Source organism: Rattus norvegicus, chromosome 3 (assembly GCF_021556685.1).
Source record: "Rattus norvegicus strain SHRSP/BbbUtx chromosome 3, alternate assembly SHRSP_T2T, whole genome shotgun sequence".
Lineage (NCBI taxonomy): Eukaryota > Metazoa > Chordata > Mammalia > Rodentia > Muridae > Rattus > Rattus norvegicus.
Window position 1 is genome coordinate 162,091,793 of NC_141536.1, and position 16,983 is coordinate 162,108,775.

Consider the following 16,983-nt stretch of genomic DNA (forward strand, 5'->3'; position numbering starts at 1 on the left):
GAAAACACCCCACCAATTTGGCTAAGGTAAGGAAAAGATATGAAGAAACTTGAGGGGTTAAACTAAGTTGCTGAGAGTTAGTGTAAGTTGCAGAGAAAGTAAAGTTGAAGTGTGCACATAAGTGGACAGCATCTAGTAGCTGTAGAGGAAGATGCAGAAGATATAACAGAGAGACTGAGAAAGAGAAAGAGAAAAGAAGGTAAAAAGAGCAGGAAGCTAGGGAAGAAAAGAGACAAAAAGAAGAAGAAGCTAGAGAGCTAAAGAGAGATAAAAGACAAGAGAGGAACATATACTGGCCACAGTAGTTAGGGAACCTAGGAAGACAGTACCTGGCAACAGAAGAGAATTCCTGACTAAAGATCGGTGTGCCTAATGCAAAGAAAAAGGACAGTGGGTCAGGGACTGCCCCAGGAAGAACAAGAGGGGCCTCTCCAGTGGCCCCAAAGGCAAGCCTCTTGGTCCTAGAGTGCTGGCTATGTGCAAAGATAGAAGGGAAGCCTGCCCAGTTGTTTTGTGAATACGGGGGGCCTAACTCTCTGTGCTCCTATGCCCAAATGAACTAGTGTCCAACAAAAGACCTTGAGTACAGGAGGCTACTGGCAACAAACAATACTTATGGACTACCCGAAGAACAGTGAACCTTGGCGTGGGCCGGGTAACCCACTAGTTCATGGTCATCCCTGACTGTCCCATCCCTTGCTCATGAGAAATTTGCTCTCCAAAATGGCTTGTGTGGGCTGAAATGGTGGGTGAGGCCATGTGTATGCATATCTGCAGACTGTGTATGTAAAGCTTAAAACTTGTCTCAGCGCACCAGTACCTGATGCTGAAAGATGTGTGGCTTAGTGCCGTTCTGCCTGGAACATACCATTCCTGCCAGCTGGGCACTAACAATTATCACTCAATCCAGGACTTAAAACTGTGGTAGAATGGCTGATGTTTTGCCTTTGAATAAAATGTCCCAGAGGATGGGACCACTGGTCAGCTGCCATGGACTAGATTCTTCACTGGTTGGGGGCAATCTGGTCACCTTGCTGCCCAATCCTGGCCTGGAGCCACCACAGCACAAGTGTCAAGCACTGGCAGAAGCCCATGGGTGGAGGAAAGACCTCTGTGACTGACTGATCAACCCCTGCTGAAAGCCGAGGCTACCTTGTCCACAGACGGGAACAGTTCTCTTCAAGAAGGTCAGAGATAAGTGGGTGCTGCCGTGATGGACAACACAATGTCATCTGGGATGGCTGAACCTCAACCCCCCAGCACATCAGCGCCACAGATGTCTTTGCCATCTCTTGGATGCCATGATGAAGCCAACAACTGTGAGTATTCATTGCCTAGGACATCAGGAAGGAAGAGATTCAGTGGCATGGGGCAGTAACAAAGCAGATCAAGTGGCTCGAGAAATGCTATGCAGGAGCCTATCCTGGTTACAGGCCTGCAAGAGACAGCCACTGGGAACTGGGATCGGACTAAGGAATGGCCTCACTTAGAATATACAACAGAAGAAAAGGCCCAAATTGCTTTAAAAAAAAAGACAATTGCACATTTGAGGGAAAACTATATTTCCCAGAGAACAAACAGAAGATTCACTTTGCCAAATACAGAAATGGACTCATTTAGGAGATAAGAAGTTTGTCCAAGTACTTAAGGTATATGTAATAGACTTTTTAGCCAGAGAGGCAGTTAAAAAAAAGTATAAGGTATGTCTGTAAGTGAATGCTTAGCAAGCAAACAGGGCAAAGAGACCTAGAGAGTTTAGCGAGAAGTCAAAGTGAACTTCACTGAGAAAATATGGTCACAAGTATCTCCTAATCCTTGTAGATACCTTTCCAGGAATAGATAGAAACTTTCCTCACCGAGCAAGAGACGGCCTCAGTAGTCATCCAGAAGATACTGGAAGATATCTTCCCCTGATTTGGATTGCCCAAGGTAATCTGGTCAGACAACGGCCCTACTTTCATTGCCAAGGTAAGCCAGGGTGTGGCCAAGTATTTAGAGGTCGATTAGAAATTACATTGTATTTACAGACCTCAAAGTTCAGGACAGGTAGAGTAAATAAATAAAACTCTAAAAGAGACCCTGACCAAATTGACCATGGAGACTGGCGCAGACTGGGTGGCACTCCTTCCCTCTTGCTCTCTTCAGAGCAAGAAATATCCCTTCCAGATTCAGCCTTACCCACTTTGAGATCTTATAGGGGTCCTCAGCTCCTCTGACTGTATTAGATGTTACTGAACCAACATGTCATAGTAATAATGATTTGTATGCCAGGCTAAAAGACCTACAGGTGATACAGAAAGAAGTCTGGTCACAGCTGACAATAGCCTATGCCCCGGGGACCCCCGAGACATCTCACCAGTTCCAGGTCGGAGACTCCAGCTACATACAACGACACAGAGCCCAGACACTCGAGCCTCACTGGAAAGGACCATACCTGGTGCTGCTGACCACCCTGACAGCCATCAAGTCTCAGCCCTCACCAGCCCCGTACTAGAAGTTGGAGCTGAGAGCTGGGACCTAGAGGGACACTCAGATCTTGCAAAAGCTCCCTAGACTTGCACATAAGATAAGTGGATACATCAGAGACATGACTGGGAGTTTGTTATAATGCTCACTTGAGGAGTGTGCTTTAGAAACAAGAATTTCATGTTTGCCCTGGGTTCCATCGAGATAGGTGTGGGGATAGGCTTGATTTTTATTGCAAATGATGTAACATTGCATATGTTAGTACTCCTAACACTTCTTGGGACTGTACCTCAGGGATCACAACCTGTATAAGTTTAGAAGTTCTAAAAGACAGTCATGACCCTTGTGTGTAGGTTCTGATAGTTTCCAGATTGGAATCCTGATACTAAAGAGTTTAGGTACTGCAAGGTCAGCTACAAGGACATCTGTTGCCCTGCAACACAAGGCTTATGGTGAATTCAGAACTGCCATTGACTTAGATATAAAAAGAATTAAAAAGACTTTTTAGCTGACCTCCAAGAATCCCTAACCCCCCTCTCAGAGATAGTCCTTCAGAATAAAAGAAGATTAATTAGACCTGATATTCCTTAAAAGGAGGTCTGTGTGCTACTAAAGAAAAGAATGTTGCTTCTATGTAGACCATTCAGGAGTAATGAATGAGTAAACTTAGAAAAAGGTTAAACAAAAAACAGAGACAGAGAAGCGCATCAGGGATGGTTCAAGAGCTGGTTTAGTAGATCTCCTCGGATGACTACTCTGATATCTTCCCTTATGGGACCCTTCTTAGTTTTGCTTCTGCTTCTGATTATAGGTCCATGTGTGTTAACTAGTTACCTTCATTAGAGAAAGAGTGGGTACTGTTTAGATTTTGATGTTACGCCAACAGTGTCATGCTTTAGGAGGGCAAGAAAACCAATATTATAAAGGTACTAAAATTTAGTTCTATGATTAGAACTAGCCAGTAGAAGAAGTGGGGAATGAAAGAAAGTTAATGGCCTATAGTAGGATCAGAAGCCTAACTGTTAGAAAAATTGCTGTCATTCCTGATGAGCGCTGTGCATGTGCTTCCTCCGCTGTACTCCCCCTCCCCTACTCATTTCTTGTAACTCGACTTAAACTAGGAAAACGAAACTTACTTGATTGGTTTACTAAAGTCATGTGATCTGGAAAGTCCCATAAACTTGTACCCTCCCCTGCTTGTGTTAGCCTATAAAATGAGAGATCTTCTTACGGTCTGGGTCGACACCTCTGTCTTCTGCTTGGGATATGTGTCGGCCCGGAGATCTCTGTAACAGATCTCTGTAATAAACCTCGCCTTTGCATATTACATCCAAAATGGTCTCTCTGTGTCTGGGGTCCGTGATTTCCCGAGACTTGAGTAAGGGTCTCCCTTCGGGGATCTTTCAACACACCCTCACACAGAGACACGTTCACACAACTCTCACTCATCACAAATCAATGAATGTGTACAAAGAGAAGAAGGAGACAAGACATGGAGCTGAGCACAAGCTCCCCCCACCCCAACCCCATGCCTCTGCTTTCTGACCGGACACAAGGCCATCAGCTGCCTCCCGTTGCTGCCGCCAGCACCTCTCCACCATGGCACTCTGTACCATCACTGAGCCAAATCACGCCCTGTCATCCCTAAGTCGCCTTTGCTAGGTGCTTTATGAAAGCGGTGAGCAAGCAAAGAATGTGCACCCGAGATCAGTGCTGGGCACTGGCCTTCAGAGTGTGGGTGTTTCCATCAGAGACTCCTCCCGGATACGTGGCTGGTGGAATGGCTGTCTGTCAGGAAGCTGGGGCCGGCAGCGTCTATCACCTTAGATGGCCAAGGCTGGGCCCTTCACAGTTGAGTCCAAGCCTCTTCCTGACTCAGCTCACTACTCCTGCAGGGACTCAGGCTTTTCCCCATCTGAGGGGCTGAATGAAGCAGGTGGGAGGGAAGCTCCGAAGAGAGGAGGAAACAGTTACTTGCCCTGAGCCTGCCTGAGGCAAGGCGGAAGCATGGGTGGGAGGGCGGGTCGTGGGGGCTAATGGATGCAGAGAGGGGTAATAAGGCCATTTGGGAAGAACCTGTGAGGGAGTTTCTAGGGACCCATGGGGTCAAGCAGTCATTCCTTCCTCCATAAGGCCCTAGAACCATGTTAACTGTTGCTGTGGGTATGAGGAGCAGAAGTCTGAATGCAGCCAAGACAAGGTCTCTGCTCCTTTAGCACTCAAGCCCTTAGATGTACAAAGCAAACCGTGTTTTCAACCCAAGCCCACAGGCCTTTGTTGTACAGGTAATAATCACCCACGTTGTGGGAAAAGTCATGCCGGCAACCAGGGCGCTCTGTGAGCAGAGCCCGCTCCTCCACAAAGTACCCTTTGGTTAAAGAAATAAAGGGGGGAAAACCCTCATCCAATAAAAAAGAAAAGCGTTTAAGCTTAAAAACTGAAAAAAGAAGCAGTTGGCTCCTGTCGTCAGAATGTTTTTATGAAGCAACAGAAAAAAATGAAAAAAAAGTGAAAATTAAAAAAGAACTGTCCCAGAGAACTGAAAAAAGGCCAAAAAATATTAATACACGGAACATGGTGAACCTACAAGCTGTAAATATTTTCTCAGTTTCCCATGTGTGGCCAGAAAGCGTAGCAATCCTGTCTTCTCTCTCTCTCTCTCTCTCTCTCTCTCTCTCTCTCTCTCTCTCTCTCTCTCTCTCTCTCTCTCCATGTTTGGAATTTACTCAGAAGAACGTTTGCCAAGAAAAACAAAACAAAACAATGAACAACCAGAAAAACTTTGTTAGATAAGAAAACTGTCTGTCAGAGGCCGGGAAAATTTTTGTTTCAAATAACAGAGGGAAAGGGATTCAAACTTGGAGCCGGGGTTGGGTGAAGGAGGGGATAGGAAACAGAAAGGACACCTCAGCTCACAAGGACAGTGGGACTTGGTATGTGGGGGTTCACATCCACCCACCATGCATGCCCCCAAAACAGTCATTTCTGACATTCCTGGGTAGACAGGATAGGAGGTAACGGTGTGTGTGAAATGGGATTTGCAGGGAAACAGGTTTCTTCGGAGCAATAATTCACAGGTGATGGGTGCTGGGGACAGCATGGGCTCGTGTGCACCCCGGGTCCCATGTTTTGATGGCATTCAGTCTGACCATTTTGCTGGTGAGAGGGTGTTGTAGGCCCCTAGGTTCCTTTCTGTTGCTGTGACAGAGATGGTGACCGAAAGCTACATAGGAGTGGGGGAAGCGTTTACTTCCGCTCACATTTCAGATCACAGTCTGTTACCCAAGGAGTCAGAGCAGGGACTCGGGGACTCAGCATTGGCGCCCTGCGCCTGGCAAGGAGCACCCTTCACAGTCAGAGAAATGCAGTGGGCACACTAGCTGGCTCAAGTTTAGCTTGCTCACTATAGCCCGGGATTTGTGGGCTGGGCTTCTACATTGTTAGCAATCAAGACAACTGTACTGGCTGGTTTTGTGTCAACTTGACACAAGCTGGAGTTATCACAGAGACAGGAACTTCTGTTGAGGAAATGCCTCCATGAGACTCAGCTGTAAGGCATTTTCTCAAATAGTGACCAAGGTGGGAGGACCCCCAGCCCATTGTGGGTGGTGCCATCCCTGGGCTGGTGGTCCTGAATTCTATAAGAGAGCAAGCTGAGCAAGCCAGGGGAAGCAAGCCAGTAAGCAGCATCCCTCCATGGCCTCTGCATCAGCTCCTGCTTCCTGCCCTGTGTGAGTTCCAGTCCTGACTTCCTTTGGTGATGAACAGCAATGTGGAAGTGTAAGCTGAATAAACCCTTTCCTCCCCAACTTGTTTCTTGGCCATCATGTTTGTGCAGGAATAGGAACCCTGACTAAGACAACAGTCCCCCTTAGCCATGGCCATAGCACAATTTGATCTAGGCAATTCCTCCTTGGGGCTCCTAACACTAAACCTAGCCAAGATAGAGTGACTGGTGTCCAAGGAAGGGTAGTTCCCTAGTGGGGGCCTTGGGTGTACACAACCCTACAGAAAGTCCCCAAGGTGATCCTATCCAGGGCAATCCACGCACTGTTTGGTGGTTGAATTCCTTCCCCAGTCAGCATTGAAGGGCACCTAGTTTTGTAGGTTCAGCTGCCTGGCGTAGCCTGAGAGGAGAAGATTTAGCCTAACTCTAGGAGGCGTTACCCCACAGCTCAAAGTCTGGACTGAACAGATGGAGACAGCAAGCTGGGTACCAGCATTCATCTCCCCGGCTTCCTGACTACAGCTGTGTGAGCAGCCGTCTCACGTGTCTGCCGCCATAACTTCGCTGCTGTGATGGACTGTAAAGTCAAGCCCCCCTTCAGAGAGGGTATTTGTCACAGAGGCGAGGAAACAGTTAACCTGCCTTCTCCCTTTCAGAGATGTGGGTCTCAGTGATGAAAAGTGGGGCCGTGAGCTGAGCCCATGTAAGATGCCCCAAGCCTGTCCACGTGACCACGGTGCTCTGAAGTTCTGGACGCTCCGCAGGGCGCCCTGCACGCAAGGCCTTTGCACCCACCGTTCCTTGCCCTGCACAGAAAATGCTTTGATCCAAAGGTCCTCTCCTCAGAGAGATCTGCCCAGAGCACCCTCCTGTAGGAGAGGGGGGTAGGTGTAGGCAGGGATGGGGGTGCAGTTTATGTGTGTGCAGAGGTCAGAGGTCAACCTCAGAAGTCATTCATCAGGCACCGCCCACCTTGTGTTATGAGGCAAAGTCTCTGAAGTGACCTGGAACTTTCGAATGTAGCTATCTGGGGAAATCTAGAATATCTCCTGTCTCCATCTTCCCAACACTGGGACTGAAGGAGTGTGCCACCATGCTCTCTCTCCCCCCTCTCCATTTTTATTGAATATTTTTATTTACATTTCAAATGCTATCCCCTTTCCTGGTTTCCCCTCCAGAAACCTGCTATCTCCCCCTGCTTCTATGAGGGTGCTTCCCCCCCACTGTCTTCTACCTCTCCGCCCTGATGTTCCCCTACACTGGGGCATCGAGTCTTCTCAGGACCAAGAGCCTCTCCTCCCGTTGATGCCTGACAAGGTCCAGCCTCTGCTACATATGCGACTGGAGCAATGGGTCCTTCCATGTGTACTCTTCGGATGGTGGTTTAGTCCCTGGGAGCTCTGGGGTGTCTGGATGGTTGTTATTGTTGTTCTTCCTATGGGGTTGACCGCCCCTCAACTACCTCAGACCTTTCTCTAACTCCTCCATTGGGGACTCCAAATCAGAACGACAAAGAGATTATTAGCATGGCCCCGGCGCAAGGATGACATAAAAATTCGTGCACAGCATTTTATATGGCTCTGGGAATTGAACTCAGGTCCTCATGGTTGTGTGAAATCTCCCTGCCCCGTGGCCACCCTTCTAGAAGATCCCCACCCACCTGAGGACCTACCCACCCAGGGCAAGAACACCTGATGGTGGCCCGTTCTCAGCTTATTGTGCAGTCCAGGTCATTAACAGACCAACTCTGTCCTCAAGCAGGCATGGAATACTATGCAGCAGTGGAAAAGCACAGGAGAAAACTCTAAGCAACATGAGTGGACCTCCCACAGGCTTCAGCAGGCAAGAGAAGCCTGCTAAATGGGTCAGCCTCTCTATAAGATCTGACCCAGGCCTAGCCAAGCTCTGCCAGGAAGTGGGGGCGGGGCAGAGGGCAGCGTTTTCTGTAACCACTGGAGGGGGCTGACCTGCTGCTTGGTGATGTCCAGGGTCTAGACAGGAGGGTGTCTCTCTAATAGATATCACCAAGCTCTGTGCTCTTGAGGTTCTGCACCTGGCAGATGAGTACTCTAACCTCCGTGTTTATGTTTAAGTTTTGAAAAGGAACAAGCCAACCTACGACTCAGGGCGCTGAGAGAGGAGCGACTCGAAGCATAGGTCTGCCTGGGTTACAGAGTGAGTTCAAAGCCAGACTGAGCAACTTCGGGGGTTCCTGTGTCAAATTTTTAAATAATTAAAAAAGAAAGGAAGGAAGGAAGAAGGAAGGAAGGAAGGAAGGAAGGAAGGAAGGAAGGAAGGAAGGAAGGAAGGACTGAGGGCTGGGGATGTAGGTCAGAGGTGGAGCCTGCGAGCAATTCCCATTATGGAGAGAGGAGTGGGGATCTTGGTGCTAAGCCTTGAGGTCTCTCAATGGAACACGTGACAGGATGACCACTGGGCGCTCAGAGGGCAAAGGCCAGGGCCAAGCTCCAGGGACCCTCTTTCCTTGTAGGTGGGCAGTGCTTCCGCTTCCGTGACATGTGTTACCTGGCAACCAGTCTCCCAGCAACGGGACTACACTTGAGGACGCAGAGTCGAGGGTAGGAGCACACGGGTTTGGGTTTGCGGAGACTCCGGGATCCATGGCGCAGAAACCGCTCAGTACCACCGCCGCAGAGCGCATGAACCTTGTGGCCCAGGACGAGATCTGGTAAGGCCCGCTGGGCTGGGCCCTTCTCACCTGCCAGGTACACATCATGGTGGCCTCAGTTTCCCCACCAAGACCAGAAGACAGTCCACCGCTGGGAGTAACAGGAAGGCTCTAAGGATAATCGGGGTCAACGTTAGGGACACAGGGGTACCTCAATCTTACCACCCTTCCCTTCTAATAGGGAATTTAAAAGAAGAAAAAAATTTAAAACACTAATTTTTGACAACCTCAAAGGAGAGACGGTTTGCTCTTTCTTGGTTTTCCCTGATTCTTTTAACCGAGAAGAAAATTTAATTTGAAAAGATCCAGGGCTGCATGTGGTGCCGCAAGCCTAGGGCAGTCTAGGGCAGTCTAGAGCAGTAGCACACAGGTTTGGGTTTGCAGAATCCCAGTAAGCCATGGCACAAAAACTACGCAGCACCACGGCAGTGTGGAGCTGCAGAAGCAGGTGGATCTCTGAGTTCAAGGCCAGAGTAGCGTACACAGTGAGACCTGTCTCAAACAACAGCAACAACAAAAAAATCCGTTCCTTGAAAAACGTATCTCCATCAGGCATAATGGATATTTTTGAGTGCTAAATAGCATTCCATTGTTTGGCATTTTAACCACTATAGGAAGTCGAATTTAAACCTTAGATGCAAGAAACATTTGTCCCTCCCTCCCCTCCCTCCTTCCTCCTCTCCCTCCCTCCCCTCCCTCCTTCCTCCTCTCCCTCCCTCCCTCCCCTCCCTCCTTCCTCCTCTCCCTCCCTCCCTCCCCTCCCTCCTTCCTCCTCTCCGTCCCTCCCTCCCCTCCCTCCGTCCTCTCCCTCCTTCCTCCTCTCCATCCTCCTCTCCCTCCTTCCTCCTCTCTCTCCCTCCCCTCCTTCCCTCCTCCTCTCCATCCTCCTCTCCCTCCTTCCTCCTCTCTCTCCCTCCTCTCCTTCTCTTCTCTCCCTCCTCCTCTCCCTCCCTCCTTCTCTCCCTCCCTCCCTCCTCTCCCTCCCTCCTCTCCCTCCCTCCCCCCCTCTCCCTCCTTCTCTCCCTCCATCCTCCTCTGCCTCCCTCCTTCTCTCCCTTCCCTCCTTCTCTCCCTCCCTCCTCCTCTCCCTCCCTCCTCCTCTCCCTCCTCCTCTCCCTCCCTCCTCCTCTCCCTACCTCCCTCCTCTCCCTCCCTCCCTCCTCTCCCTCCCTCCTCCTCTGCCTCCTTCCTTCTCTCCCTCCCTCCCTGCTCCTCTCCCTCCCTGCTCCTCTCCCTCCCTGCTCCTCTCCCTCCCTGCTCCTCTCCCTCCCTCGGTCAGCACTGGACATGAATCTGGAGCCTCAAGAATGCAGGGAAGGTTCTCTGACTCTGAACTTCACCCCAGCTTTCTTTATCTTGCTTTTAATCTTGAGACACCCAGGCTGGCCTAAACACACTCCCCAACAGCTCATGCGGGCCTTGAACTCACCACCCTCCTGCTGCAGCCAACTGATATGTGGGATGACAGGCTCCTGGCTTACCTTGTCACTTGAGCTCCCTAGTAACCATCTCTGTGACTTTAGTCATCTTTTTTAACACCTCTGTGGGTGGCTGAGGGTGGAGACAGATAGATGAGGAGTTAGCTGGCTTTATATTGGGATTGCCACATTAGGTCTGCTTTATGGGAAAGTGTGTATGATCCTCATAAGTGGAAAAGTGTTATTTCCCACAGACTTCACAATCTCAATGTTTTAAGTGTTTGTTACCACCCATGAACCCCACCAAGAGGAAACAGTATCCTTTCTTCCCCACTACACCAGACAAACTCCTACGTATCCTTCAAGACCCAAATCAAAAGGCCCCTCCTCCTCTATCAGCTGGCTCTCTTGAGTCTCCAGACTCTGATTTCCAGGACCCAACATGGTTCCTGAACACTGGGAGTGAGCGTGGTCAAACCTTGGGTTAGCTGGACATGAAAAACTGACAAACTTCAAAGATTCACACCAAAAAGGGCATCGTGAAAATTGATGTCATCTGGCTATTTTTACTTCCTTTTTGATATGGCCATGGGGAATTTCACGGCCCCTCTTGTGCCTCCTGTTTGAGCTCATGTTGGCTTCATCTCTATGAGAATTAGACCCTGGGACCGGATCAAACTGGCATTTGTTCACAGCGAGAGCTGATGGCCGAGTTTAAACCGGGAAAGTTGAGCTGTCTAGTCTTCCGGCTTGCACACACGTGCACACACTCAGACACAGAGCATGCACGGGCATACATAGAAACAGACTCTAGGGCTGGGAGAGGACTCAGCCTGGAAAGCGTTCGCACACAAGGAGGAAGACCCGAGTTTGACTCTAGAGCCCGTGTAGAAAGCCTGGTGTGTGTGAGCACTTACAATCCCGGGGCTTGGGAGGAAACAGAGAAGTCCCTGGAACTTTCTGGTCAGCCACTGTAGTCTGACCAGTGAGCCCAGGTCCTCCCGAGAGATCCTATCTCCAAGACAAGGTGCCTTCTGAAGAATGACAGATGTGCTGGCTAGTTTTATGTCAACCTGACACACGTTTGTGTCTCTGGAAAGGAGGGAGCCTCAACTGAGAAAAGGCCTGAGTAAGATCCGGCTGCGGACAAACCTACAATTCTTAATTCGTGATTGACAGTGAAGGCCCAGCCCATTATGGGTGGTGCCCTGGTGTGGTGGTCCTGGGTTCTATAAGAAAGGAGGCTGGGCAAGCCAGTAAACAATGCCTCTCAAGGCCTCTGCATCAGCTCCTGCCTCCAGGTTCCTGCCCTGTTTGATTCCTGTCCTGACTTCCTTCCACAGTGAACAGTGATGTGGAAGTGTACACCAAATAAACCCTCTTCTCCCCAACTTGATTTTTGGTTATGGTGTTCCAACACAGAAATAGAAACCGTAACTAAGGCAACACCTAAGGTTGACCTCTGACCTTCACACAGAGCGGCACATGGGAAAACACACACGTAGCGCGCGCGCTCACACACACACACACACACGCACAGAGAGAGACAGACAGACAGACAGACAGACAGACAGACTATTTGACTATTTTCTAAGCTCGGAGACCAGCTCTGCAGAGGTGGGGGAGGGGCGCAGATTCTGATTCCCAAATAGGCGGTCGAGGGATCAAGCTGAACTTCAGTTTACAGAACCCCACCCATCACCTTACAGCTGCCCCTCAGCTCTGCTCCCCAGTGGAATTGGTGGGTAGAGCATCCAGGGACCCCTAAAGAAGTTCACACTTGTGAGTTTACACTTGCAGGACTCCAGGGCCGAGTGTCTTTTTAAATTCCTGGCCCCATCCCATGAGTACTCCTCTGCCTCATGGTACCCTTCCTCTCCCAGATGCAGAACAAGAGAGCTCACGTTCAGACGTCCCTCTAGAGCCAACCCCAGTCCCACCTGATCCCCCACACCACCACCCTCTGTACCGTCTCTTCCCACTACTGCCCTCCTCTCTCGCTTTGGCCAGGGCCTCCTCGTATGTTAAGAGAGGCTCGGTCAAGGGCGTTAAACTCTTTTGCTCCAGCCCCATCCACACCCCCTGCAGACCCGATAGCCAGTCAGTGTGCAGGACATACAGGCAAGCGGTTCTCTGTGCTCCCGGGAGTTTACACGGGGCCTTTCTGAGGGCACCGCCTCCCACTAACTGTTTCTCTGTCTCAGGAAATACCGTCTGAAGGCCGAAAGTGAAGCCCGGCAAAACTGGCCGTCGAAGTGGGGATATTTAACAACCTCCATGAAAGAGGTAATTGAGAAGTTCATCAGGAGCCACCTCCCCTCCCATGTCCAGGTTGTAACCTAGTCATGTCAGGAAATAAATGACCCACATCAGACAATCGGCAAGCATGAACTGAGAGAAGCTGAGGAGATGACTTTGTGGGTGAGAGCCATGCAACAGAACACAGATGTCCTCTTCTGGCATCTGCAAGTGCAGTCGCATGCGCACACACACACACACGCACACACACACACACACACAGAGGCACGAGCACACATGGACACACATACACACAGTGCACACAATGACCACATGCACACCCACATGCACACAAGCACACTTGCACACACACACACACAGAGGCATGTGCACACATGGCCACACATACACACAGTGCACACATGACCACATGCACACAAGCACACTTGCACACACACACATACACAAGCACGTGCACACATGGACACACATACACACAGTGCACACATGACCACATGCACACCCACATGCACACAAGCACACTTGCACACACACACACACATAGGCACGTGCACACATGGACACACACAGTGCACACATGAGCACATGCACACCCACATGCACACAAGCATATTCGCACACATGGATGCACATGTGAATACACACACAGTGATCATTCACGTGGGGGCACACACACACACATGCTCACACTGATTAAGTAGCTTTGTTTCTGCTCCCCTAAATCCAGAGGTCCCGTCCTCTGAGAAGTGGCAGAGCACTCTTGAGGTGTGAAGTGTGTGTCAGGCACATCCTCCGAACCAGCCCAGGGCCTTGCACAATAGGCAGATGCACAGCCATCTTTAATAAAAAAGCCACTGAGTACAAAGAACAATGACTGGCCACAAGGCTAGCAAAGGGGACACCAATGTGAGGTGCCAGCTGACTGAGGGCGGAGGTGGAACCAAGGTATGGTGGACCTCTCTGCAGGCCTAGAGGTATCGGGACCTGGAAGGAGTAACTGAGACAGTGTCTTCCCTCCCAGGTGTTCCCTGAAGGTTGGCTCACACGTCCAGGTGTCTACAAGGGGCTGGACAGATGACAAAATCAGAAGGGGCAAGTGTCACAACTAGGGGATGGTAGGAACCTGGGCAAAGAGACAACTCAGGGGTAACACTTTCCAGTTGTCCCAGTGTTCCCACCAAGCCCACTTCTAGAATGAGCAAGTCCTATTTATAAAGAACACTAATGGAGACAGAATAGCTACAGGGCTTCCAGGGGTTGCCTGTTTGTGACATAACTAACTACCTCTAGCCAGACACCAGATGGAGAGAAACTGTGACCAGAACCACATAGCTCAAAGCACTGAACTTCACAGCAGTGGGAGCCCCGCCCGCAGCTCACCCAAGGCACGGCTTTGAAATTATGCCATTCGTAATGAGGTTTTTAAAATTCTTAGACAGTTATACGGTTTGAAATCCGATGCATAAAGTAAGGGCCTTAATAATGTACTGTTCGCAAGTGATCTGATATTAATATTCCTCGCGTGTAATTAAATTTGGTTTCCAGGGAGTTTTAAATGGCTTTAAATTATCCCAGAGCGTGGGGCGTTCCTCTCTGGTTAGAAAGCCTGGGCTTGGGACTGTCATGGACATGTTTTAGCTTGAATTTTTGACCAGGGAAGTCTTCTCCGGCCCTATGGTGGGAATATTGATTCCTGGGCTGCAAGTCTAGTAAGAGGACCTCCCCGAGGGCTACTCGGGACCAACTCAGAAGCTCAGCTCCCACTTCCAGCACCCTCTGCTTGTGCTAGGACCAGCAGCACCTATGCTTAAAGCCACACTGGTACAGTCTGTCACACGTGGCCTTCTGGGGTGAACGGACAGCCTATGACCTAGCCTTGCCCTGACGCTCTGGTCTCTGGGGTTCTGTTTCAGCTGCTCGAGGGTGACGAGGAACCACATACCCCAAAGCCCAAGGTCGAGCTGCCCAGCCACTTCCGTGTCCATCCAGTGAGCCCCTTGGATAAATACATCAAGGTTCGAAAAAAACTTTTGTTTGCACCATTTTCTAAGAGAAAAGTAAGTCCCACTGCGAACTGTGGTCAGTCCGGCAGCCAGAGGTGAGGACATGGGTATGCCGGGAAGACCAGGAGACCAACAAGCAGTCTGCGAGCCTCACTGGTACGGCACCTGTAACCACATGTGGCCATGCACATGCACACAGACACACACACACACACACACACACATGAACATATAAACACAAACATGCATGCAAACACATGCATGTATAAACATGCACATACAACTATGCATGTGCACATATAAACACAGAGGCACACCCATCTCCATACAAATATGCGCACACACGCACACACACACACGAACATATAAACACAAACATGCACGAAAACACATGCATGTATAAACATGCACATACAACTATGCATGTGCACATATAAACACAGAGAGGCACACCAATCTCCATACAAATATGCACACACACGCGCACACACATATACATACATGCATGGACCTCAAACTGGCTGGTGGGAGAGTGGTTATTTTCATCATAACTGCTTGATACTGGCTTGTTTTACTTCTCCATGCTAGGCCTCACTGGCACCGTAGGCACTCCTGTGGCATGTGTGGGCATTTGTCCTACAATGAGATTCTTGTATGAGATCCTCCTTTTGGCACACAGGCAGGAAGGAGCCTTCCCTCTGACTAACTCGTTGCATTTCTTGTTCAGATTCTCCCATCGCCTCCAGTCCCAAAGACCACCCAGGGCTTCATCGGGTGGCGATCTGGTCTGCCCCTGTACTGCTTGGAGAAGTACACAGAGATTCGCAGCTGCAAAGGGGCTTACGCCCGAGACCTGCGCTGGCCTAAGCAAGGCGTGCACTGAGCACCACCAGCGTCTGCCTGGGGCAGGCTGTGTGCTGTGCCTGGGTGAGCATCCCTGATGTTTTGAAGAACAACAGGTTGCCTTGGCATTGTCATTTGTTGGCACTTCTGGCATTGCCAGCTAACGTAAAGTAAAACAGATACCCTGGTTTATTTGCTTGTTTGTACGTGTGTTGCTTCTGCGGGAATTCCTAGCCGTGGCTTCGAGAAGCAACGGCGACTTAACTCCAGGCACACTTGCCTGTGGCTGGGGCTTGCACAACAGGCGCAAAGCTCACCTCAGAAGCTGGGATTATTAGACATCTGTAGTCACGGCACACGGAGCATGGAGGGAGACGAAAGGCATTTGAGGGTACCCTTGGCACATCGAGTTTGAAGCTAGCCTGAGCGGTGTGGCATGTTGTCTCAAAAACGGAAGTACTTGGGCTTGGGGATTTAGCTCAGTGGTAGAGCGCTTGCCTAGCAAGCGCAAGGCCCTGGGTTCGGTCCCCAGCTCTGGAAAAAAAAAAAAGAAAAGAAAAAAAAAAAGGAAGGAAGTACTTGAAAGCACCCGTCCCGCATCAGCCACAGTGGTAAAGGCCTGTCATCACAGACACTCGCTCAAGAGCCCTGAGGTGACAGGATCACAGATTTAAAGATGACCTGGGGTGCGGAGTGAGCTGAGAAGCCTGGGAAACCCAGTATGACTGACCGGCTCTCAAAAAGTTAAAACAAACAAACAACTCTCAACCCTATGCTCAGTGCCCAGGAAACTCCTGTGAAAACCTCTCCCACCCCACTCTTGACAGAAAGATTGCTGTGTCCAGACACCTGGCTGCTCTTCAGGAGGAACGAGATAGCTTGAGGCTCCTAGTTGAGACGTTTCAAGGGCTCCAAGTCCACAGCTTCCAGGGCAGAAACCAGGTCAGGGCCACCAAGTGGATTTCCCAAAGTCCCTCCCTGAGTTTCCTGAGCACACCTCCCTCGTCCAACGTCCTGGCCGTTCACACCCTGTGGACCCCTGTCCCTCAGCTGGCAACTTCTTCTTTCTCCCTCCCCCTGCCCAATTCTGCATCTTTGCACCTGGTCCTCCAGGCAGGAGAGGGGTCCCCTGGTGAGCAAAGAGGAAAAATATCAGGTGACAGTATGTCGTAAACTGTGCCCTCAAAACCATACCAGGCAGAGCTTAGGGGCACTGTGGGAGCTGCTTCTGGTCTCCCCAAATCGGGTTTTGTGGAGTTTAGTTAGCATACAACCTATAGATAGCTGAGGATGACATTGAATTTCTGATCCTCCTGCCTCTGCCTCCCTAGTGCTAGGATTACAGACATGAAATACCAAACCAGGTTTGTGCAGTGCTGAGGACAAAGCCCGGAACCTCCTGCAGGCTGGGTGAGTACTCTGCCCCAGCCCCAGACCTGCAGTTCTGTTCTGATGGCCCATCCGTGTTCCACAGTGAGATGCCTGTCCGTGTTCCACAGTGAGATGCGTGTCCATCTGTGTTCCACAGTGAGATGCCCGTCCATCCATGTTCCACAGTGAGATGCGTGTCCATCCGTG

The 16,983-nt window shown here is 50.1% G+C and overlaps 1 protein-coding gene and 1 pseudogene across 2 annotated transcripts; both read left to right on the forward strand.

Annotated features, from left to right (window-relative positions):
* The first annotated feature begins 7,673 nt into the window (after positions 1-7,673).
* On the forward strand, positions 7,674-7,771 carry Rnu6-1162 (RNA, U6 small nuclear 1162; annotated as a pseudogene).
* A 991-nt stretch (positions 7,772-8,762) lies between these two features.
* Positions 8,763-15,597, forward strand: Cimip1 (ciliary microtubule inner protein 1). Of its 2 annotated transcripts, none has more exons than XM_087654505.1 (4): positions 8,763-8,919; positions 12,505-12,586; positions 14,473-14,574; positions 15,290-15,597. In XM_087654505.1, the coding sequence occupies exons 2-4, from the start codon at positions 12,578-12,580 to the stop codon at positions 15,443-15,445; spliced, it is 267 nt and encodes an 88-aa protein (XP_087510631.1). In that variant the 5' UTR covers positions 8,763-8,919; positions 12,505-12,577; the 3' UTR covers positions 15,446-15,597. The 2 variants fall into 2 exon arrangements, with proteins under 2 accessions (XP_087510631.1, NP_001103012.1); NM_001109542.1 differs by having other exon boundaries at positions 8,765-8,882; positions 15,290-15,596.
* The last annotated feature ends 1,386 nt before the right edge of the window (positions 15,598-16,983 follow it).